Source organism: Daktulosphaira vitifoliae, unplaced genomic scaffold (assembly GCF_025091365.1).
Source record: "Daktulosphaira vitifoliae isolate Bord-2020 unplaced genomic scaffold, ASM2509136v1 Scaffold_5, whole genome shotgun sequence".
NCBI lineage: Eukaryota > Metazoa > Arthropoda > Insecta > Hemiptera > Phylloxeridae > Daktulosphaira > Daktulosphaira vitifoliae.
Genome location: NW_026099576.1, coordinates 6,499,795 through 6,526,557, shown reverse-complemented (window position 1 = coordinate 6,526,557; position 26,763 = coordinate 6,499,795). Strand labels below are relative to the sequence as shown.

At 24.5% G+C, this 26,763-nt stretch overlaps 3 protein-coding genes across 9 annotated transcripts; 1 reads left to right on the top strand and 2 right to left on the bottom strand.

The window, feature by feature from the left end:
- Window positions 1-304: 304 nt before the first annotated feature.
- LOC126907310 (uncharacterized) lies at window positions 305-5,177 on the bottom strand. 2 transcript variants are annotated; one of them, XR_007704450.1, is made up of 4 exons: window positions 4,763-5,177; window positions 3,893-4,195; window positions 1,938-2,088; window positions 305-729 (listed from the first exon to the last, which is right to left on the bottom strand). XR_007704450.1 is itself a non-coding variant. In XM_050688490.1 (3 exons), the coding sequence occupies exons 1-3, from the start codon at window positions 4,839-4,841 to the stop codon at window positions 2,021-2,023; spliced, it is 450 nt and encodes a 149-aa protein (XP_050544447.1). In that variant the 5' UTR covers window positions 4,842-5,175; the 3' UTR covers window positions 1,845-2,020. The 2 variants fall into 2 exon arrangements, 1 of the variants encoding a protein (XP_050544447.1); XM_050688490.1 differs by lacking the exon at window positions 305-729 and having other exon boundaries at window positions 1,845-2,088; window positions 4,763-5,175.
- A 2,752-nt stretch (window positions 5,178-7,929) lies between these two features.
- On the top strand, window positions 7,930-11,060 carry LOC126906842 (uncharacterized). 5 transcript variants are annotated; one of them, XM_050687738.1, is made up of 7 exons: window positions 7,930-8,224; window positions 8,572-8,742; window positions 8,883-9,053; window positions 9,189-9,334; window positions 9,650-9,728; window positions 9,790-9,935; window positions 10,480-11,060. In XM_050687738.1, exons 1-7 carry the CDS (start codon window positions 8,047-8,049, stop codon window positions 10,645-10,647), a joined length of 1,059 nt encoding a protein of 352 aa, XP_050543695.1. In that variant the 5' UTR covers window positions 7,930-8,046; the 3' UTR covers window positions 10,648-11,060. The 5 variants fall into 5 exon arrangements, with proteins under 5 accessions (XP_050543695.1, XP_050543694.1, XP_050543698.1 ...); XM_050687737.1 differs by having other exon boundaries at window positions 9,650-9,734; XM_050687741.1 differs by having other exon boundaries at window positions 9,790-9,867; window positions 10,480-10,635.
- Window positions 11,061-12,391: 1,331 nt separating this feature from the next.
- On the bottom strand, window positions 12,392-17,527 carry LOC126907298 (uncharacterized). Of its 2 annotated transcripts, XR_007704449.1 has the most exons (4): window positions 17,296-17,527; window positions 16,657-16,956; window positions 13,430-15,505; window positions 12,393-13,123 (listed from the first exon to the last, which is right to left on the bottom strand). XR_007704449.1 is itself a non-coding variant. In XM_050688467.1 (3 exons), exons 1-3 carry the CDS (start codon window positions 17,375-17,377, stop codon window positions 15,447-15,449), a joined length of 441 nt encoding a protein of 146 aa, XP_050544424.1. In that variant the 5' UTR covers window positions 17,378-17,527; the 3' UTR covers window positions 12,392-15,446. The 2 variants fall into 2 exon arrangements, 1 of the variants encoding a protein (XP_050544424.1); XM_050688467.1 differs by having other exon boundaries at window positions 12,392-15,505.
- Between the last annotated feature and the right edge of the window lie 9,236 nt (window positions 17,528-26,763).

The following is a 26,763-nucleotide window of genomic DNA, read 5'->3' as shown; positions in this document are numbered from 1 at the left end:
ATTTAAATTTATAGCTAGTAATTAAAGTATTAACAAATATATAATTATTAGTAATAAGACTTTCTTTAATTTTTTAATAATATTATATTAATCATTGATATTTTATAGGATTTATACATAAAAAACATACATATATGTATTTTTTTTTTTTTTTTTTATTATATAATTCATATAATATTAAGAAAATAAATTTTAGTTTTCATAACAAAGACACATTGACACAAAAGCATAGAGTATATAAATAAAAAAACTAAAATATGTGTGAATTCAAAATATAATAATTTTTAACAACATTGTTTCAAAATTGGACATGAACTAATGTAATATAACTAAATTATAACAAATAGTTTCTTAATAAATTACGATCTAAAGTAAAATAAGTAAATAATAATAAATAAATTATAAAGTAAAAATTAAAATATCAAGTGAAAAATTGGTTTCATTCGTGTTAACTACGTTTATTTGTAGATGAGGTTAATCGATTAATTCTATGGCTGTATAAATACGTGCAAGTTACACTTTATGTTATTTCAGCGCACATAAAATTTTAGAGGTTCCAACCGTTCTTGTCACTCGACGGCAACGCAAATACACCGCAGCAGACTGGCAATGGTTTATGCATCAGTAGTTATTATATTAACAATATACAGGTAGTTTCAAATTGGAAGTCGGATGGTAAGGCGCAGCAGACGGGCAATAGAATATACATCGGTAGTTATTATAATATATCTACCATATTTTAATATATATATATAATTAATCCACCTACACCATAATATATGGTATTGATATAATATATCTCCACCAAATCATATTATGTGTTGTATTTAATTTTCTGAAACTTTTTGGAATATATTGTAATTTTTTGGAAGTCCGTGGCGGACTTTTAGGCTGTTCCAAAAAAATATTTATCGTGGTAGCGTTTTACTAATTATGACATTTTTTTTGTTTTTGCTAAAAGGGGTGCCAAATGTTCAAATGTGGCTCTACGTATAATACGTGTTTTATACATTCCAATTCTAGTATAAAATATACATAATAATGAATTACCTCCCCTATTTTTCATCATGGCTCAATACAGCGTATATATGATTCGATATAAATAGTCAATACCAGTGGGTTTATTGGATATGCTGAAACGGATGTGACATCTAACATGGGTTAATTTATTATTTAAACTTTAGTCTATAAGTTTTTACGTTTTGATCATCGAAATATTAATGATTAATGTGATATTATCTTTGATTGTGGATAACTTTGAATGGATTTTCTAAAAATAGTGGACCGACAAATAGTAATTACCACTGTTTTGACTATTTTTACAAATTTTATTATATATATCGTATATATGAATATAAATAATTATAATTATTATTAGCAAAGTATTTTCGCTACTAAAAAACAATTTTTTGACGCTAATTCTAAAAAAAAGTAATTTGTTATCGATATCACTACAAAAAAGTGACGCTCTACAAATAGAGCGCTACTTCCAACAACTGAATATTAACCAAAAATATATATTTGTGGCATTAGCATTTAAAAATTTAGAAAAGATGGGGAGCGGGGTAATGTTTAGCGATACTCTATTTTGACTAAAGTGCACGGATAAGAATTCTTTTTCGTTGCATACCCTTTCTGCCCATAATTAAAAATTAGGACTACATTGTTTATTACATTATTATATGAAACTATCATTAGAGTAGTTCATTGTAATATTTGATACTTCCATCACTAATTTTTATATAGAAAATGACACATTGTATATTAACTTATTCGTATAGGAAGGAGAGAGAAAGTTAAGCATTTACTCTTGGAATAACTGGAAAAAATTATAAACAAAAACTTAAATTTCAGATGAAATCTTACGTTTTTGCTTTTAATTTATTTTCACATAATATTAATTTGTGTAAAGTTTCACAATAAGTAAATTTACTTACATTAAGTACACCTAATTTAAGTGATATATCATATAATTGGATTTACTGAAAAGCCCAATGTATTATATAGAAATTATTTCCATTTAATACAGTATTAGTGTATTATACCACGCTGGATCTCGTTGGTCTAAAATTTCATTGTCTGATCTACCTAAAAAAATTATTAAGAATATAAATATTTTGTTAAACGTTATCTTTAATTTAAAAATCAAATACTACATATATGGATTTTAAATTATGGTTTTATGAATTATTTGATTAACAGTAAAATTAATAAATAGAAAAAACCAAAGAACGTTGATGAGATTGTTATATACGTATAAAAATTCTTATATCTTAAGTGAATAACTTATGATTAGTTGAAGTAGCGTTGTTACTTAAAATACAATAATTAATAATAATTCAGGATTACTATTAAAGTGAGTTATCTGGTAGAATTACTCCAATAATTAGTAACCAATTTTTCTAATTTCTCTCAATACAGAAAATAATATTTCTAAAAAATTTTATATTAACTGTACTATATTATACTCTCTATAGATATTTAACTTAAGTTTGTAAGTGTCAACTTGCCCTATTTTTTACATTTGACATATTATATTTGAATTATTAATTATTAAAACGATAGAAAAATAAGAGTATCATTTTATATAAATCCAACTTTTTAAATTTTATTGTCAATTTGATAAGAAATGCAGTCTCTGAGTACTATTTACTTTTGGTATTTTTAATCATGTTTTAATTTGTACGTTGATTTTAATTCGTAAATAAATTTATGTTTTTAAAATAAATTTAATTAATTTGAATTCACATTACTGATATTTAATAGCATTGCACGTTTAAGTGTAGAAATGTTTTCATAATTTATTGGTTATTGACTTTATTAAATGTTTGTATACATTAAGTTTAATCCATTGAAATGAAAAACGTGGTTATTTCAAAGGTTAACAATAGTTTTTCAAGTGAATTTAATTAATATGTATGCAAATATAGAGAAATCACGGTAAACTTAAATTATTAATATAAAAAATATTCCAGATTTAATCTAAATTAATTTTTTATTAAGTAAAAATATGTATATCTTTAGTGCGTTTTAGAAATAACGAGGTGTCATGAATTAAAGATTAAAACTTGAATTGTGTCTATGTTTGTTATTATGTGAATGATAATTTATATTATATTTTATTTAAAATTTATCAGATTTAAGACTATAATATATAAATATTAAATCATAATTTCGGGTTTTTTCACTCAAAAAATTGCTTATGCTAGTATAAATTAATGCACACACATTTTATGCTGCGACTTGAAAAATAATGTCAATTTATCTTTTTTCATTAAATTATTATAATAGCTGAATTAATTATTTAAGCATATCTAAATCAAAACTATTTATCATAAAAAAACGCACATCATAGTAAAACCAATACCATCTCAGCTTCGCATTGAAGATAAAAATAATAAATTTATTAAATTTATGTATATTAACAGTTGCAAGAATATAAATATATTAATCTAGATTTAAAAACTAAATGATATTCATTTAGAAATTGGCCTAAAAATGATTACTGTTTAGGGAAATATGACCTCAGTAATGATTCGCTGGTTACGTATTGGTATGTATTCACCAGAAATAATTTAATAGAATGAGTAATTATTATTAAAATACGTAAGCGTATTTAATATCTAGATATTACATACTTGAGATAATAGATAATAGATCTTCTACTCCGGGCTGAATAAAATGATTCTTTGAAAAACAAATCGTGTATATTAAAAAAACGTTTAACTACTCAATACTTAAAAAAAAAATGTTTTCTCCAATAAAGGATTCTACATTTACAATGCAAAGAATAAATTCTAGTCACAGCATTTTTTAACAAACGGGACCCAACCCTTAGTATAATTAGCCAAAAATCGATTAATTATATTATTACGTATTTAACCAGTTTTACCAGTCCGATTAAAATTTTTCCTAAGTAATCTAGTTCCCAGTTTACGTTTCATCTTCATAATATTAGTCACTATCCATGCTGCCGCTTTTTCCCAACTAGAACTGTCTTTAGCTTTTACTCGAGACCATGCTTCGTTTTCCAACCGGATGTCCGCTTCTACTCTATGCTTCAAAGCTGTAGTTCGATCGTATACCAAATCATGATATCGACATGCTTCATCCAACCCATTGATTGCAGTTTCATTTTTTCTTATTCTTTCGGATGTTGTGCCTGGTCCACAATATTTATAGCCTGGAAAATGAACTTAAAAGAGAAATTTCTATTAAAATCAATGATTTAAAAGACATGACTTCAAATATTTGATTTTAAATAAATGACATTTTCGAGTGATAAAAACTATCACTCGAAAATGTGTTAATATTAATAACTACTGGATTAAAATGATGACTAAATGTACTTTATGATTTGTCGTTATGAAAATTCTTAAAATGTTTACAATATTAAAAATATGCATGTTCAATAATTATGCATAATAGTAATTAATATTGAACACTTTTTTAGTTTTGATGTGAAGCTGAGAAGTTCTATTTTGTAATTATAGGTTAATAATTCTAATAAAACTACACGTGTCACATATACCAATTGTAATTCTAAATATAATGCACACAATATAGACTAATGAATGTGTAAAAATATATATTTAATTATTTTGCTTAGTTTATTATAAAATGATTCAAAAATAATTTATTTTATCAACTCATTCTAACACGAATTGATGAAGTTTACATAAAAAATAATAATAATTTAATTTAAATAAGAATAGAAGCTTTAGAAAATAATTTTTCATTAATTAAATATTTGTTTACATACCCTCTCTACGAACTCTGATACCATAACAATTAGAAGCTAACAAATAAATACAAATTGATATCAATTTTGGAAAGTACATCGATAATCAGTGTATAATAGTTATGATTTACAAAAAAAAAAACAATTTGTCTGTGATAGATCCATAAAGATTAAAAAGGAGCCAGACATGCTTCTTTACTTAAACACTTTTGTGGAAACTAACACTTCACACAGTACGTGGACCTATGCTCGAACTAACAACCGCAGACTGGTTTTATACTCTGTATAGTCACCTAAATAACCGTTGCAAATTATTTTGTATTAATGTTAGTTCCCCCGGTCGTGTACCTCGGTTGCCTTTCATTAATATCTAGACGTCATAATAGTAATTGTTAAATTTCAATTGATATCTAAGATCAAGATTTAAGAATAAAAAAAAATTTTAGACTTCGCGGATAGCATAACACACGTGTTCAAAGTATTTCGCGATCGACTTAATTAAGTATTCATAGTTATGTACGCGATGAACGATTAATCGAAGGTTAATAACTGTATTGTTGCGAGTGATACACTAAGTAGTGCAGTAAATTCAATTTTTCCGATAAAAAACCAATTAATAAGGAAAATAGACGTTATTCGTAGTTTATTCAATTATTATTTTTATAACAACAAAATCAGCTATGAGATAAAACACAAATACAATTACTAACTTATTATATATAGACCACAAATTAGTTGTATACTTTATAAAGTACAAGTTTTGTGATATATTATGTAAACAGTTATAATTTAATTTATTATATAAAAATATAATGACGTTTTTTGCTCATTTAAATATTAATACGTTAAAACTTCTTAATTTTTTTTTTTTAATTATGTACACGTTTGTTTAAAACTAAATTTTTGTTTAATTTCAACAATAAAAGATAAGAACTAAATACTTTTAACTGATCTAAGGATTTTGTTTTTGTTAGCAATAAAGAAATGTTCAAATTATAATCAAATAGTTAGTCAATAACAATAACAGCGCTACATTTCTATATATTTAAGAGTTTAATAAACATAACGGATTAAAACCAGTAAACCGGTTTGACTCAGTCAAAATTATTGTATTGAGACTGATTCACTTTAAGCGATGTAAAAACTTCCCATTTATAATTTTCGTTCATTAATTATAATACAAATAATTATAATTCAATAATTATAATAAAAAGGGGCTGAATCTTTGGAATAGGGACATGGTTTTTCAGTGGATCCATATTACTTCTCATGATTATTTATTGTAATTATAACGTTGCATTAATTTATCTTAATTCGTTGTGCTAATAAGATTTTATCAAATTAATTTATAACTTTTTTTTAAGAAAAAAATAGATTAACTAAAACAATTAACTCCTTAACTTTTTTCAATAAATTTTATCTTAAAAGAATCAATGACTTGTCCAGCTTTGCAAAAATTAAATGGGCACCTGATACTTAATATGTTTGATTATTAATATTATACGTATTTAAATTATTTAAAAATAGAAAACAAAATTCAGATTGATTTTTCAGTATTATTTAACAAATTGGATTAATTATTTAAATTGGTCTAAGTATAAAGTTGATATGTAAAAAAGTATAGTAATATATTGATTTTGCATAAGGATGAATGAATCATTTAAATATATAGATTTTTTGTTAGACAAAAATAAGTTTGTATACGATTTTTTAAAGTTTTTTAAGTATATATCTAATAATTAGATAAATACTTGCACGGGTAAAATGGTGGTTTATTTTCTTCTATTGACAAATTTATGCGATATTTTGTTATAATTCATGAATCGCAATAATTTTTACATAATATGTCAACTGTTGTTGACTTTTTTTTTATGTTCAAAAATCACAAAATAAAACTTAATAAATATATATTTACTTTAAATATTTTCAATAGACAGTTCTTTCAAAATTATAATACCTATAAAAAATGGAAAGGTAATCGAAAATAATTCATATAAAGATCATTTAGAGACTTTTACATACTGTAGTTTAGAGTTATTTTTATTAACATATTGTATGATACGGTATCGCGTTTTCCTCAGCCTCATATCACCTTATCAACCTTAATAACAGTGTATCGGACCTGCATCTTAAGTGCATGGTGACCTAGTTGTAAAATTTGCCTCTACGACGCCTTGGGTCACGGGTTCTAATCCTGTATCGTTCCTCTTTTTTTCGCAGGATTTCCGGTTCACTTTCTATAACAGGCCGTCAATGTTATATCGAATGATTGATACATCTATCAAGTTTGTTAACTTCTTTTTTCAAATGGACATTATATTTTTATTTGTTCAAGACCTACATCAAGAATAATTTAAATATTTTTAGCTTCGATGGGGGAAGCTTAGAAGATATTAATTTTACTATGATGTTTTTTATTTTTTTGGTGTCTATTACCACTTCTTCTCAGCTCTCACCGAACCGATTTCTTTCAACAATACGTCAAAAGATTACCTTTAAAAATTGAAAACATTTCCCTCGTTTTCCATTAATGGTGGAAATCCCTAAAAAAATTACACTGTTTTTTTTTTTGGTCACTGTTTTGACCAAAAAGTGAATCAATTTTACAGGATAGGAATTTCGATTTATTATTGAGGTTATAGTACAATTGCTACAACAGGCTTAGAACACTAGTGCAATGAAATTTTTACAGTTTTTAATGACTAATCTAATTCTAAATATTTAAAAGGAGAATATATTCATAATTTATTAATATCTAAAGTTTCCCCTTGTCTAGCATATTCTGAATTAACGATCCTGTTTTTGTAGTAAAGTTATTATAATAATTAGTCAACTGTAAATCACATTTAATATTATATCAAACATTAATAGAATATAGATATTAATGAAAAAGTACTTTCTTAAAAATCAATAATTATAAATTTCATTAATTTTGGGAATTTTAATATGTATGTATGTAAAATATTTTTTAGTTTTAGATTTACGTTTAATTTTTATTTAACATTTATTTAGCGGAGATAATACATCTTTACGTTTTTCATAATTACATTTAGGGTATTAATTTTACATACAAAAAATAGGAACAAATTAGCTAAAGAAAATGTCATGTTTTTATTTATTTTATAGCATAAATAACAAGAAATAATAATTGGCTAATAAAAATAGACATTATTTTCAATTACTATGATACAATAATAGTTTATTTTCTATGGAAATTTTAGTCTAAACATTCATTATTTAATTATTTTTCTTTAGTACAATTTAAAGAGTAATTAATAGTGTTTTTATTCCTATAAAATATAATAATGCCACAAAAAAAAAGCCTATTTAGTAAATTTATAAATTTTATAAGAAAAGTATGTCAAACGAAGAATAAAAAAAATTGTGCTAATATCAAGAGAACAAATGCAAAAGTTGCTGCGAGTGGAGACTCGTTACATCCGATAGTGCCATCGAAGGGTACTACTGATGAAAGGAAAATTGGTTTGTAGTTATTTTATATAATTGTAAGGACAGCTTGTAAGTTTATGCATTTACACATTATTTTTGTAATTTTCTGAAAACACTTAGTCCAATTAAATTTATTATAAGATATTACAAAAACACAAACAAATTTTCTGAAAAAAGAAAACATTAAAACCTTTCAATATAAATGCATTGTCAATTGTAAATTCGACTTAATATACGTGAATTTTGTTGATTATTAGTGCCTTGAAAATACTTTATATTCTATTATATTTAATTTATTATGACCTCTTACACTTCCCTACTACACTAATGCTTAGATGTTTTAATAAGTTCATTGTTTATAACTATATCTCATTTTATAGATAAGATTCAAGACTTTTCAGGAGAATCTAACCAGTATCTTATAAAAAATGGTAGCGTACGAGTAAAACGCGAGAATGGACAAAGAACTATGGTCTACCAAATAACCGACTTAAAGGAATCAATAAAACGTGAAATTTTAAATGACCCAAAATTGGAAATCATCATTCGAAGTAGTTATTCATATTTTAAATTATTATTCTATAAAGATATATAATGACTAAGTTTAAAAAATAAGGAAGTGAACCTCTACTACACAACTTATTAAATGTCTTTAAGTATCCATAATTTATACCAACATTTTATTTAATAGATCAGATTCAAGATTTAACGTCCGAATTTATCCAGGAAATTGTTCAGAATTGTTTAAGGGAGTCTACCGATTACTTGATCAAAAATAGTAGTAGTCCAGAAAAATGCAAGGAAGAAGAAATAAATATGAACGAAAAACTAACCAAGTTAAAGGACTTAAGGCAAATTAATGGTAAATCTATATTTTTTAATTTTATAAAAAAAAAACAATAAAAAAATTATAGTATATATTTATAAATTTAAGTATTGTATTAATTTTATCATAATAAGTCACTATATATGTTTTCTAAACATGAAAATCTTCCAGATTTTATTCCTCTAGCTCCGTCACTATTCCAAACTCTACCAACGCTTTTAAAAGCAGATGATAATATTAAAAACAAAAGTAATATTGATAGACCAGCTTTACCAATTAATCTTATGAATGAAATTAAACACGGTGTGGAATTGAAGGTAAAATGTTTAACAATTAATAATTAATTATGGTGCAAATTCTATATTATAGCGTAATGTAAGCAATATAATTTCCTATAAGTCAAATTTTCCCAATAAAGTGATTATAGTTAAATTTTTAAAAAATTTTTTTCGTACTTATGAAGTGAATCATATATTAATGAATCACATTTTTAACACTTCCTAATATTAAAACATTTTGAACTATAAATCAAGTTAGATGAGATAATTTTACCTATATTAATTATACTTAAATCAAAATATTTTAAAATATATAAAACATTAGCATGTGTTTGATTTTTTAATTTTATATAGCCGGTAAAGCCAGTGGTCAAAGTATTAGAAAAACCAAATATAGATGAAAAAAGCCTTCAAGGAATGAATCCATTGAATAGTACTTGTATATATACATAGAAAGTCACTATTTATGTTATCTAAACATGAAAATTTTCCAGATTTTATTCCTCCAGCTCCGCCACTTTTCCAAACTCTACCAACGCATCCAAAAGTGGATAACAATACTACTAGCAAAGGTAAGATTGATAGACTCGCTCTACCAATGAATTTATTGGAAGAAAGGAAACGTGGCTTCAAATTGAAGGTAAACTTTTTTAACAATTAATAATTGAGTACGGTGCAAATTCCTTATTATATCTTAATGTAAGTAATATAAAAATCCATGTTTTCCAGATGATTAAATGTTAATATGTATTTCAATGAATTTATAAATAATTTAATCATGTGAATTCGCATAAACAGGCCACAAGCCCTCCCACACTCTTCCAAATTTCTGCATTGAGTTAATTTTTTACTTTTTTTTTGTCATACTTATGAAGTGAATATTTATGAATCATACATTAAATACTTCATAAGAATCATCAAATATATATATGACATTAATTTACAAATTAATGATTCGTTTTATTATAATCTTGTATGTGTTAGTTAAATTAATAATTAATAATAATAAATTATTTATTGTCCGGGTATCTTTTCTTATATAATCAAGTCCCTCACATAAGTGATTAGTTTTTTATTTAGCCACTAGGTGATGGTTCCACAATCTGTTGCGTGGCCCAAGTAGTCAAAATAAAATTCTTAAAAATATATATAACCTTAGTACAAGACTTTTAAATTTTTTATAGCCGGTGAAGCCAGTGGATAAAGTCATAGAAAAAGCAAAGTTAGATGAAAATGAACTTGGAAGAATGAACCCATTAGATATGGCCATGTTCCATCGGATAAATATGATGTCGAGCAGTTCTAGCTCCGACTCTTCATCAGAAAACTCGTCTCAAGATGAATGGGATTAACCAAATAAAAATTAATCGAAAAGAAAAACATGGATAAATAATATTATAATTAATAAGTCAACCGCTCTGGAGCATAGTAGGAGGGTAATCAAAAGGTGACTTAGATGAGCTGAGGATGCCGGTTTGTCTAATGCGGACAGACAACTGGACACAAACGGATCATTCGTTGACTTTGTACTTACTATGTTTTCAAAACCAGAATCATTAACCAATTGCTAACTGCGACGTTCGAGGTTTTTGAGAGAAACTTTTTAATTGCATATTTAAAATTATTATCCATACTAATCTTTTCGAATTTTTTTTTTTTTGTAATCAATGTAGTGTTAAGATTTTTTCTAGTAAAAAAATAATTAAAAATATAAGGAGTTGTTTAATTACGATTTATTTTACTTGTATTTGAATTCTATTAAACTAATCAATTCAAATAATAATGAATTATTATTTTACATAAATTTTATATTATTTTAGTTTCATAAAAAAAAAATTTACTGGCCTTAATCCGAAAAAAGATAATTATCAGATATATTAAAATTATAAGATGTAATATAGTAAGACAATGAGATGAATCCTTAAATATCATTATAGCAGTGAAATTCTTACTATATTGGTCCTCATCATCCTTCATCAAAAACATTCACATTAGAAAAATTATTTCAAATGTTAAACCGCTAAGTTACCGAAATTTACAAAAGAATTATGGCAAACAAAAGCCACAAAAAAAGGTCATCTGCAAAATATACCACAATATTGAATGCGAAGACTAGTAGAAATTGGTATAACTCAACGGATATTATATAAATAAAACGATTATAAAAAAAATAAGATAATAAAATCGAAATAAATTTTGTTAAATTCTTAAATCATGTCTTATAATCAATGCTAATGTTACAAGAGTTCATTAACTAATTATATTAGTTATATTTAAATATTTCATGTAAATTGAATTGTTCTAAGTAATTGTTTGTATAAAACTCATGCCAAACATAGTAATAAATATTGAAAATAATATATATTATTTTTTTGTGTCTATTACCACTTTTTCTAAGCTCCCACCGAACCGATTTCCTTCAACGATACGTAAAAAGATCACAAATCGTATCTAGTTGAAGAAATTACTCTAAAAAATTAAAAAAAATTCCCTCGTTTCCCATTAATGGTGGAAATCTCTAAAAAAATTACAAAATTAAAAATCGATAATTTTCGAAATTTAATAAGTGATTAATTTTTAATTGTTATCAAAATATTTTTGGAATTCAACCGAAATAGTTAAAATTTTTTATTATAGTTGTATTTAATACATGCCCAAAACTACATTTATTAAATGTTAAAACATATTTAAAGAAAAGTTAAAATATTTTTAGTAATAAGATCTTGAAATAATTTTTTCTAAACAATTAAACGTCATAATTGTTGTCGTGTAATATTTCTGCAGTCATTTGAAAAATATATAATTTTTTATCTTGAGGTTATTGGTTAAATTGTTTGTGCCGTGAATTTGTTAGCAATATTATAAAACTATATCAAATGAATCGTATTATCAAAAATTACTGAATACGATACTTCAAATATTTTAAATTCTTCAGTATATTATTTAAGTTCACAATCCAATATTCTAATTTTGATTAGTTATGATTAATATATTTATTTATCAAGCAGTTCACTTTTATGTAAAGAGTATACTATAGTTGATTCAACCTATATAGAGGTGTGTTAAAAAAATAACGAGAATTTTCGTTTTTTGAAAAAAATATTTATTTATTCGTCTACATTAATATTATCGCCTTCAAAACAGTCGCCAAAAGATATGAACTTGTGCCAACGTTTCTTCCAATTCTCAAAACATTTCTCAAACTCGATCTTTGGGATAGCCTTCAGCTCATTTAGCGATGCACTTTTAATGTCATCTATGCTTGTAAATCAACGGCCCTATAAAGGTTCTTTTAATTTTTGGACATAGAAGAAAGTCACACGGAGCCATGTCTGGTGAAAATGCAGGCTGGGATATCGTTATAGTATAGTTTGTGGCAAAAATTCATGAACAAGCAATGAAGTGTAAGCAGGTGCATTATCGTGGAGCCAAATCCATGAATTTTTTTGATACAAATGTGGGCGTTTTTTTCGGTTTGCTTCACGCAAACGGCGTTGAAACTGTAGGTAGTACTCCTTATTTGGCCTCGTGGCAAGAAATCATGTTGCACTTTGCCATTAAAATCGAAGAACATAGTGAGCATAACCTTTACGTTCGTTCGCACTTGTCGAGCTTTTTTTTGTTCTGGCGATCCAGAATGTCTCCACTGGGATGATTGAGCTGTAGTTTTGACGTCGTATCCATAATCCATCACCTGTTATAACACATTTCAGTAATTCTGCATCGTCGTTAACTTCATGAAATGACTCCTGAGCAAGTTCCATTCTCCGATGTTTTTGTTCAAAATTCAATAATTTTGGAACAAATTTTTCTGCTTTGCGTTTCTACCTAAAACATTAGGAAAAATTTCATGGCATGAGCTAATCGATATCCAACATCATCAGCGACTTCTTTTATTGTGATTTGGCGATCGCTCATAACCATTTCTTTCACTTTTTCAACGTTCTTTTCGGTTGTTGATGTTGGAAAGGCTTATATCACTAGTAAACCCTTGTTTTACTCACGACAGACTCACATTAACATTTACCACACTTGTTACACTTAATTTTATTTTTTATGCAAAATTTGATACAAATCCTTTAAGACATTATTTTAACAAATGAAAATCGCTAAGCTTATAAAAACACGTCTAACCTTAGTGGATGCCACTGACAAAGGAAAAAATGAATCCAACTGAAAATTTGATCATACTTCAGGGACATGTTTATCAATATTATAAAAAATCTTTTTTGATAATTCGAATCTCCAAACTCGCAAAATTTAAAAATGTCCGTTATTTTCTGAACACACCTCGTAGTTTGGATTTATAACGGCTATCTGTAATATGTAACTATTAATTTGATACATTCTGTAAAAATATTTTTTCACAAAAATTAAAACTTTTTGTCAATCTGTGGTAATAAATTTATTATGAAAACATTATAAACATAGCTAATTTATTGTTAACATTAAGTAATATCACAGTTAATACTATTAAAAAATTTTAATTCACATTAGTGAATAATTTTTTTCATATTATATATATATAAAATTAACACTTTTTCTACTTCATGGACGATCATATGATAAAATTTTACTTATATACAGGGTGTAAATCTTTCGAACCATAGTAATGTATGGGCGAGTATCCTGGTAAAGTGTAAAATAGGACCTCGTTTTTTTTTTTTTTTGTTTTCCAAAATTGGAGGAATTTTGGAATAACCCCCCTGAATTTATCTAAAATTAAAAATAAATCATACCACAATATTTCCCGCAAAATTCTTATACAAATTGAATGGTCACTCGATTTTTTGTAATTTTTGCGCCCTCCCCTGAACTTTGGGTTCAAAGTTGGAAAAAAAATTCACATTAGTGTGACCTATCAATTTGTATTGTAATTTTACAGGGAGTCCTGTGATGTAGTTTATTTTTAGTATAAACGATTAAATAACAAGAAAAACCGAAAAAACCTACAAATAATGTAATATTTATGCATTTTTATTGCACAAAAAAAGAAGCTATATTTTCAAGGTTATCTAATATTATGTGCAACTTAATAAGTGACTATTCAATAGTGAACAGTATTTTTCGAACATTTAAATAAACATTAACAAGCTCAGTGATGCACCATATTCTCATTATTGATTAATTTCGGAAAAGAGTAGTGTGCCGATTACATTAAAATAATTATTTCTAATTACCCTATTGTAATAAAGTTAAAAATATTCATTTCAATATTATAATTGTTTTATTTTCCCGACCTAAAAAGAAAAAAATTTATAATTTTATAACAGTTTCAATGATAAAAATTATAGTCGGTTTGAATAAATAATAAAAGACGTAATAAATTCATGAAATTAAAAAAATATCACATTATTTGTGGGTTTTTCGGTCTTTCTTGTTATTTAATCGATTAAACTAAAAATAAACTACATCACAGAACTCCCGGTGAAATTTCAATACAAATTGATGGGTCACACTAATGTGAAATTTTTTTCCAACTTTGAACCCAAAGTTCAGGGGAGGGCGCAAAAATTACAAAAAATCGAGTGACCATTCAATTTATATGAGAATTTTGCGGGAAATATTGTGATATGATTTATTTTTAATTTTAGAGAAATTCAGGGGGGTTATTCCAAAATTCCTCCAATTTTGGAAAACAAAAAAAAAAAAAAAACGAGGTCCTATTTTACACTTTACCAGGATACTCGCCCATACATTACTATGGTTCGAAAGATTTACACCCTGTATATAGAAATATAAATTATTATATATATCTTATTAATAATATAACTGTAAATTTCAGTTGAATTGATCAAGTCAAGATCTAAAAAGAGTTCAGTTATTATTACAATTATGTTTTATATAAAAATAGTAAATAAAATACCATAGAATGCTTATAAAAAACTACTAACAATTTTATATAATTTTAGTAATACTCAATGTATGAAAACATTAAATTAATCTAAATAATAATTTTATAAAATTGGTTTATGTTAAATCCGCGTGACACCAAATCATAAATAAAATTTTAATTATTGAAAATATTTTTCGTTATGGTATATTAAAATTCTAAATAATATTTACAACTCTTTAATGAATTAATTTCATTGATTTTTTCTGGATTGATTTCTTTTAAGTTAAAGTACTACGTATTTATTTTGTATTCTTATTAAGCATTAGTATTCCAGTTTGGTTCACGATCATCTAGGATTTCTGCATCAATTTTTACTAAAAAATAATAAAATATTAATAATAACATTGACTTAAATGTATAAAATATATGTTTCTTAATAAAATGTTTAAATAAAAATTTTTGAATAGTGAAAAATATTAGTTAATAATTTAAATTATTTTAGAATGAATCTTTTTTTGTATAATAATCTATTATTTAGAAGTTTGAATATTTATATAATCATAGTTTGACATCTGTAAAATTCGGTGGGTGTTTCAGCTTTTAAATACTCTTCCTAACTAGGACCATCTAGGAGAAAGGATGATGGAGGGGGTTTCACATTCCCTACTTGCAAAATTTATTCATTTTAGTCTGCAATTTTTAATTTAAGAAGATGCTGCCAAAAAAAAATTATTATAAAAAGGGAACACGATTTAAAACAAATTATTCAATCGGCAAAAATAATTTTTTTACCTTATCATATTTTCAGCTTCATTAAGGTCCTAACCTAAATCCACGACTGGTATAAATATAAATTTTTAGTATAATTTTTAACTATAATTAAACCTCAATAAGAATGCAACGTATATTTATGCTTCTATTTTTAATAAAGTTATTTTTTGTTCTAATATATAATATAGGTCATATATCTCAAAAATATTTTTAGGGTATCCTTTTGTTAAGGATATTAAAAACATTTGAATAAATTTAAAATCTATATTACGTGATAGAAAAATGTGGAGATTACCATTGGTTGTAATACTTGCGCAGAAGACACCAGAAAGTCTCATTATATTTATCTCTTAAAACCCTGATTGGTATAAAAACAAACTTGTAGATAATTTTGGTACAAGGAAACTTTTATTAAACCGAGAAGGTATAGCAAAGCTAATAGTGATAGTAAAAAATAATTGTTTTTAAAAGTAAAAGAAATAATTAATTATTTCTGAAACATCTATAGCAATCTTATAATTTGATTAAGTAATGTTCATGTGAGTTCAGTTTTGTTCGTTAATATTTGTATCTTCTATAAATGTTTAACGATGTACATATTATGAAGATACTAATATAAGATATTTTTTGATGTAAGAATTAAAAATAGTAAATTCTTATTTTATAACTAAATCTACTAACATCTCGGTCAAAACCAATTGACAATTAATTTGTTATATTGAGAATATTTAATTTTAATAGAATTTATACTTACATCGACATTCTATTTTTTTTATTAATCTAGTTCCCAATTTATGTTTTATTTTCATTACATTAGCGACTATCCATGCCGCTGTTTTTTCTCCTTTTTCACTATCTTCTGCTTCTACCCGAGCCCAAGCGTCATTTTCCAACTTGATATCTGCTTCTACTCTTGGCCTAAGAGCTCTTGTACGGTCATATACTAAATCATGGTATCGACATGCTTCATCCAATCCATTAATACCTGTCTCGTTTTTAGCTATTCTTTCTGATGGTGTACCCGGTCCACAGTAACTGTATCCTGGAAAATGAACTGAAACACACAAGTTTATTTGTATAGTAAAAAATAAAGTACTTATTTCAATATTTATTTCTCGAGAATTTCAAATATTGTTTTTAAATAATATAAAGGTAATATAATATCATATTATAATATAATATTCGTTCATTATTATTTTTAATTTATTATGCTTTTAACAAGGCAAATTTATTTTTATCTACTAAATTTTGTAATATTACGGGAAGCCAACCTACAATTGAATAATGTTCAAAATACATTTATTTTAAGATACAAAATATTAGTCGTCCAACAAAGATATGTAATATTACTGAAATATTTTTATAGTTCAATTTGAATTCTTTAAGTACTTACCTTCTCGACGAATTCTAAAACCACAACAATCAGTAGTCAATAAAAAAAAGTACAACAGTATTACAGATAAAAAATGTAACATTTCAATAATTTATTGATTGGATGTCGAGTTTAATTAAATAAATTAATGCTTATTTATATAAAAAAGTAATCCAATAATTCATTGATCATCACCTGATTAAAGAATTCAAAACTATACTACGATAGTCAAAGAACTACTGATTCTTAGATCTACTCGTGTACCAGTATATAAATGCTCAATCGAAGTCAAGTTGATTGCGTCTATGTATAAATTATATTCAGCTGATTTTATTTTTGAATTATAAAAGTTGAAGGTTAGCTATTTTATGAAAATATTACAAATTTATAACAAAGGGTACCAAACGAAATTATCTTCATTTATAATTTTTAAACGCTATACAGATTATGTTAATTTGAAATTCTTTACTGTGAACTTTAACATTAAAACGTGAACTTTGAACTTTAAATTGAATTATTTTTTAATTAAGCTCAATTAAATCGTTTTTAAAATAATGCATAAGCAGTATGTATAATCTTAAACACTTATCTTATGAAGTAAATAATTGATTGTATAATTCAATTATTTATAAATAGAATCAAATTCACAATCAAAACAAATAAAAAATAGAAATTGTAGATCACTTATGGCTAATATTAAGTGAAAAAAAAAAATAATAAAGACAAATTATGATAGTTTATAAAAAAAAAGTTTTTTTTTTCAATGTATGCATAGATATCCGATCACCTTTAATTAAGGCTAATATTCATGCTTCTTAATGAAGTATGAAAATGATTAGGATTGAATACATAGATAGTTAATTGATACATAGATAAACTTAATAATTTAGAAAGCTTTTAAGTGTTGGACAATTCAACTGTACTTTTTTTGAGAAGGTTTGAGAATATCGTCTACGACCTATAGGTAACCAGTAAATAAAAAAAATAAAAAATATTTGTTCACAAAAATAAAAGTGATAAAATCTGTTAAATATTTAACTACCTCAAGTTGACCCATTTTCCGATAGGTAACAAAAAAAAACCAACTCTTCACATATTTTTGAAATTTAGTCTCATAATTTTGTTTTATATTTAACGTTGCTAAAGATTTTTGATTAAATGAATAAAAAATAAAAGTACTTTAAGTGAAACCTTAATTGTATAGCGCCTATATTGTTCATGTTGTACAGATCATATTTTATTTCATTTAGCTATATAATTTTCTAAAATTATATAACTTATAAATTAAAAATTAAATTCTTGTAGCTTATATTTAGAATGACATATAATTTGCACTTTTGAGTATATTTCATCGTTAAAAAATAAAAAATAATAAGAGGAAAATGCCATGAATAAGTAATACGGTAAGCATAAGGATCATTTATAGCTTATAAACATCATAGTATATTAAATTTTCCATGGGAATATCCACGACCTTGGTATTTTTTATACACGTGGATTATGAAAATAATTATATTTTTGCTATTTCATTTTTCTAATGGATACTGGTAATTATCGAGTGAGAAAACAAATGAATTAAACCGGTTTGGTAAAAAATAAAATGTTTAGGTTCAGCCAAATCGTTCAAAAGAAGAAACTTATAATTTAATTAATAACAAATGAGATATTTTTATTTTAAACTTAAAGGTACACGTTTAAATAATATAAATATTTTCAAGTAACTTACATATTTACTTAAATTTCATTTTAGTGATACAACTTAACTTTTATAGACCAAAAAATGTCTATAGAAGTATCTATAACAATTTTATAAATACTTTTTTTAATTTTTGAATATATCTTTTTAAAAGTTATCATGACATAATTCAAATATAAATACTTAAAAAGCCCTTTGTTTGGAAAATATCACATTAAATTTTTACTGAAATACATAGAATAATTAAAAATTAAAACTATATTAAAAATGTTAATTTAAAACTAAAGATATTCAACTAAAAAAGCTTCAAAAACCACTTTAAAATTTTGATATCATTATCAACGCTAAGCACATACATATGCGTTTGGCGTTGATAATGATAAACATAGTTTCCGAAATACGTATCCGCAAGATTTTATAGTAATATTTTTATTTAAATATTTTTAATATTTTTTAGTTTTAGTTTTAAATTAATGTTTTAATATAGTTTTTATTTTAAATAATTTTAGCCACAAGGCATACATTTTTATTATATTGAATAATTGTTACCATTATTTTGATATGCATTGAAAACCTTGGAATTCCCTTTTTATACACTATAACTTGCATTTTATTTATTGAGTTTCAGTAGACACAAACGTAAGACGATAAAATATTAATAATAAGATTTAAAGCAATATTTGTGAGATACTAATGACTTCAGGATAAATTCTTATCAAGGCTTCACGTAATATTTTTCAAAATATAAGTGTTAATTATTATTATTTTTTTGCAACAATAATTCTTTGATGAATTATACTTTATGAGAAAAAATTAAATTTTTACCATTACTTGTTAAGCCTTAAACGTTTATAAACTTTTGTTTTTTAAATGGCAACCTTATTTTTTTTTACCGTTGGGTTTGACTAAATAAAAAAAAGGATTGCTTGTAAGAAAATTGTTTTATTTCATTCAATTTCAGTGTGTTACAAGTCTTTTAAGTTTAAGGGAGATCAAAGAATAATCATTTATTTATACAAGGAGTGAACACTATAAATCCATAAATGCTATTAGTTTTAAACAATGAAATGAACGGTTTTAACAGCATAGTATCTTAGTATAGCAAGGATATTTCATATGTCATGAAGCTTTTTTGTCTTTATATTTTTTTATCAAAATAGATTTGCGATATTCATTTATGTTAAATTAATTTTTAATTAAATAATGAAAAAATTATATGTAATTCACTATTACTTTGAAATGACACAGTCAGTATTTTGTTTCGTTAGGTGCAAACGACATCATTAACCTTAACACTACATAATTCAAATTTGTACATAATATTATATAAAATATATCACTTAATAATTGTTCTTATTGAAATTAGACTACTACAATATTTTAACGCATAATAATAATTGACAATGATGGTGAGTTTTTTCAAGTCAAAAGATTACCAATTATAAATTACAATTGTTTGTTTCAGTTAATAGATAAAATTATAATTACAAATAGAAATTTTAATTAACTGCTATTAACTAATTAGAAAATCTTTAATGACTCATCCACTATGATCATGATATTCCGGATATTAAATAATGTAATAGTGCAATTGTTATTGTTTTTTAATGTCATTTTAGCTTTTGCTTGAAAAATAACATAAATATGAAATAGTATATAGAATTTACTAGCATAGTGCGTATAATAATAATGAAGTTGAGTTTTTTGTTGAAAAAAAAAATATAAAAAATGTATAATTCTGTATTATAGATAAATATTTGTGATAACTTAAAGCGACATATTGTAGGAAAATGAATCAAATAATTAAATTTCAGGTTTTTAGATATTAAATTAAATAATATTATTAGTTTTAAAATGTAAAAAAAAATACCAATATGTATATTATTTAAAAGCATTTGTCAAATATAATTCTTGATAGCCAATATACTTTTTTATAAAGGTACATGTTTAGTTAATTTTTAGTCAAGATCAAAACGTTTACTATATTAAACAATTTTTTGCTCTATAATAATAACGATTTAATTGGTATAACGATTGCTTTCACTGCATATGTAATAACTTTTTTTAACTATAGATTTTTTGAAACTTTACAAGTTCTATAAATTATATTTATAATTATATCATTAAATTAAAAAGAAATACACTGCTGTAAAAGTTACTAGGTAAGTATTCTCGTCATTATTCAGTTTATTAGTCAGGTTTGATGGGAAAATATTAAAATAGGCATATGAAAAAATTATTTTAGATCCCTTTTACCTCTTAAATTAAATCTGAATGAGTGTCTAACAGCCATCTCAGCTCGGTCTAAGTAAAATAATGATGGCGTGTGAATATTTTAGACATACGAATTAGTTTATCTATAGAGAAAAAATATTAGTTGGTCCGATTATGTTTCCAGTGATAAAGTGCTATAGACATTGCTACTATATAAATTCAGTTACATTAGCTGTTTCATAATAAACGACATCGCGTTTTATATTATAAAACACGTTTATTTATTTCACCTAAAACGAGTTGTAAACTTTTTATAATCATAGAAGTAGAATAAGAGCTCTACCAAAATTGAAATCGCTACAAAACATATAGTTTATTATGAAGTTCATTATCAGTTTGTTGAACTAGAGAAAGGTTAAAACGTAATAAATAATTAACTATATCACGTTGTTTTATTTATTTATATCGCTGATTAAACACTTCTTTGTATAATAACTACATTAATTTCTGAAAAAAAATTGTTAATAAAAGTCCTTTTCTATTTATGCTATTTAAATAAATTATTATTTTTTTTTCTTTTGAAAAAATTGACCATGTAGCTTGATAATTAAACTGTGCACTTAAACACTAATCTAATAACTTTTAATATATTACTTATTTTTCTTATTAGAGTATGTATATAAATATGAAATCAATAAAATTATACATGATTTATACCAAAAAGCATATTATGAGCTATTTACCATTTTCTATAATCCAAAATCTATGACACTTTCAAAAAGTTTTAATCTTGGTGCAATTATAACAATATTTTTGGAGTGATATTCTAATTTTCCTCTTCCTAAAATTTTATATTATAAAATGTATAAATTTTCTCGAATTCTAGAGGTACTAAAACTTATTATCAAGCCTTTCTATCAATTTCTATTTTTTTATATAATAGTTAATTAAGAATACCTCCATAACAGATCTATGTTTATTATTTATTCATTATTAATAACAATAATTAATAACTAATAACAAATAAATAAACCGTTTTTAAAGTAAGATTGTGGTAAATATTTTATTTATATATCATTAATATTCATTTTAATTATAAAACATTCAAATTTTACTTTTCAATTTATTTTAATCCTTGCCAAAATATATTATTATTCCTTTCGACTAAAAAGTATTGGCTCGTTCAAAAGCTTAAAAAATGATGTATATTCATAGGCACAATCTTAAGAGGGCTTAAGTAACTCAAAAAATAAAAAAAAATTGAATTATTATATCAAAATATTTTTTAGAGTACGAAAAAACTTTGCATTCCAAAACTTTTGTGTAAGTCACGTCTATGTTTGTACTTATTATTATATGAATATATTTTATAAATAAGAGGAAATTAAATTTAACGTCTAAAAATATCATACAAGTTGTGAGTATGATAGTTTGTATGTTGAATAAAAAGACGGCGGTGGACTAAATAATGATTCTCAATATATATCAAGACATCAATAATACATAGTTTTTGAAAAAGACAATAATCATCTCAGTTTTAGAATTATTTATATAGTAAAAAAATTATTTAATGACAATATTTTATATAAATAAAATAATATCGAAATCGGGCTAACTAAATCACAAAATTTTGTCTCAATTTGAATTATAATTTAAACCATAAAATACAAAAGTTATATATTTTAAATTTAAGTATAATAATTATTACGCAGACTAAAGTAATTAAACATATGATGAAAGTTAATATCATAACATAACAGTTAATTTTATTAGCATTCGCTCTAAAATAAGTAATTTTGAAATAGTTTTTGAAACAAAACCTTTTGTTTATATGGGCAAATTAAAAAGAATAATAATATAATCAATGTTACCCTATTCTACTGTACCATAATTAATTTCATTTTAGTTGTAAAAAATTGTCATAATAATTATATGAATTCTTAAAAAAGATGTCCGAATTTTCACATATATGTGTTGGAAGTTTTTAATGTAAACTATGTAAGAGAAAATTTGTAGAAGTAGTGATAAAAAATGTTAGATTTTTGTACGAATTTTTGATACTTTATGCGTAGACTCAAATAGTACTTTGGCTAGTTAACATATCCTGAGATGACATTAGCACCCCCAATCAGATTTCACCATTTTTTTTTAAATTTTATGAGGAAAATTAATATAATATCTTATATTATTGTATAGATAAATACTGCTTTTTGAAATCTTGTCTTTTAATATTGTGAGTATAAAATACGAATTTTATTTTAAACGCAGTGATATGTTTTGCTTCCAATTAAAGTTAAAATATTACAGTGGTAAGAAGAAAATATATATATACAAAAGGAGCGTCCATCGTTTCCGCCAAACCGATAATTTATATCTGTTTATAAATAGAAGCTTGAGAACCACTGGTTAAAATATTTTCCAAAATAACCCTATAATAACCATCTACTATTCATATAATCAAATTTTTTATTGTTATTCGAGCGCGGTGCATTGATAATTGTGAATCGTTCCATTCACATTTTAATGAACAATTTTATAAGGCGCATCCTTTTATTGATATATTTTTAAAAAATTTAGTAGAAAATGTGTCAATCATATAATTACATTAAAATATATAGTTCTATAATGCTGTCTTAAAAAGCGTACGGAATAAAATTGAAATCCGTTAAAAAAAAAAAACAAAAGAGGAGATTAAAATTTAATAAAAATGAAATTAACCGATTTGAATTTGTGAAATTAGTTTCCAACAACTATCGAAAAATGTATTGATCTATTTTTAATTATATTATTACACGTAATAGATATTTTCTAAGCTTATTATTAATATTTGAATTTTGTTTCAATATTTTGATGACTTTTTATTTTTTTATAAACTATATTTTTATTATTTATTACAAATATATATATATATATATATATATATACATACTTAAGATAGTTATCTATTATAATATATTTACCTTAGGTAATACGTAATATTTTCTTTATAAAGTTATACCCTATGTGATAAAATAAGTAATTATTCAAAACGACGTGACCATATTTAGGGGTGGTTAAAAGAGACAAAAATTCTTGGGGGCGAATACCATTTGATAGTGATGAAACAAAAAATTACTTTATTTTTCTCATTAATATTAATATCCTACGCAAAAATCTTAAATAAAAACTGAACGTAACATTCAATAAAAGCCAAACAATATGGTACCGGCTGCTACCTAACCTGTCCGTATGCTAAAACTGATACTGGTTTGTCGTGGTGACCCATCGATATTAAATTTAATTCAGTAACTATTTTCATCGTAAAGACAAAATAAAGTCCGAAATTTTTTTTTCCATGATAAAGTATATTACATTATCTTTAATTTAAAATATATATAAAAGTGTTAGAGTTAATTTTTTGTGAAAAAGTTGTCATTTTAAATCCTCCCCGTGGGCAAGAGTAAAGTGTCAGATTTATAATAAAAATATACCAAATGATAGTTAATGACATGATGCATCTATAAAAAAAATTATATTAATTTGGTCATTTTTTAAAAAGTTATGGCAGTTTAAGTAAAAAAAATTTAAACAATATTGATAATTAGCATTTCAAAAACTGTAATTCTTTGGAGTTTTCCCCCATTTACAGAGAACGAGGAAAATTGTTTCAATTTTTAAGGGTAATGTCTTCGACTAGATACGATTTGTGATCTTTTGACGTATCATTGAAAGAAATCGGTTCGGTGAGAGCTGAGAAAATGGTAACAGACACAAAAAATTTAAATCATAGTAAAACTAATACAATCTCAGCTTCCCGTCGAAGCTAAAAGGTGAAGTAAATCATTTAGTTAATAATTTTTAACATTGTGTGTAATTAACATCTTTTTTTGTTAATTTAATTAATGTCACTATATCTTTTTGAACTAACAATTAATTTTGATTGTAATATAATTGGTTTATGTTTATAATTGATATATTGAATATTGAATATTTTCTAATTAATTTTGGATATATATAAATTTTTATTCTAAATAGATATTTATATCAAATTCGTATATTTATGCATGATTAGATATTTAGAAAAATACTTCCTACCTAATTAAAGTGAGAAAAACCTACCAGTGCCAAGGTCATCAGTACGATTAATATTTTTACTTAAAACAGTTTAAACAAGTATTTAAAATTAAAAACTAGCAACTTAATATTCAATTTATAAATGTGATAATAACGCAAAACATATAAGTATCCGTTATTTTAGGTTCATTTACTTGGATGTTTAATTACTGGTTTTACCAGTAAAAAAACACTTCACTTCACTAGGTTTTTACAATAAAAAAATTACTAAAAAGTAAAATTATAAATTTTGTACAAATCAATATGTTATATATATTTTTGAAGTAGTTAAGGACTTGGAGAGCTATGTTAAAATAATAGTTTAACTAAGAATCTTGACCCTATTGATTAAGTTTTATTTTATTAAATTAAAATCATTCTAAATCAATTTATTAACTTTAATTATTCCGAAATAAATGCTCATCTCTCAAATTCATGATACAGTTATTTCTAGATATGAAAATTTGGCCTTATATTTAGTTAGACCTATTATGCTAAGTTACTTGTTAATTTTTGTTTATGTTTAGTCCTCTTTAATAGATTTAATTTTACAATTAATTTAAACTAAATAACAATTTTACACTATGTATCATCTAGAATTTTAAGTTACTTTTAAATAAAGATATTTTTTAGTAACTTCTTCCTAGTATTTATTTAAAATTATAATGTCATGCGCAAGAAAAAGTTAACAAGTTATATAAAAAAAAAATAGTATTATCGTCATCAATAAACATATTTAATAAAATATTCATTCAAAAAAATAATATTAAAATTAAATTTTATATTGCGAAAAGTTCCAAGGGGTTCCCGCTATAGAGTATCTCAAAATATTACCGAGTCTGATTTTTTACTTGTTACACGAGTGACCCGTGCGGGTCTTACTGTTTTTTTTAGATTTTGTATTAAAGTTTACAAAATATAATATTTACAAATTTTAAAAATTACACAGCTTGTTAAAATTTTGGTCGTGGAATATTTATGCATTTTTTTTATTCCTGATAGGTTATTTGATTCTGATTTTGAATACGTCCTTAGTTTTCTCTACTAACAATATTTTCGACACAATTCAAATATTTGTAAAATTATGTGATTTAGTTTCTCATTTACATTTTTCAAAATTTAATTTAGGGAATCTAAGTGAATGATACGGCCATAGAATCCACCATTATAAAGCAACAACGTCAAAAACATCAGAAAAAATGGAACAAAGCTAACGTGAGTGACTATGTGTGGAGTTTGATTTAGAATAAAAATGTGAACACTATTAAAAAAAAATTGTTTGAATGGATTTTATAAAAAAATAGTGTGATATATTTATGTATTTTTATTTCAGTTAATGTTAAAATTTGACTATTTTAATGGGTTTATATACTACAATTAATCGTTTAATTTTTCAAAATCAGATTTCTCCATAGCATTCTACTACAAAAAGTTCATCTTCTTCTTTTTTAGGTTTCTCAGACTTCCGACTGGTGTTGCCTTCCTAC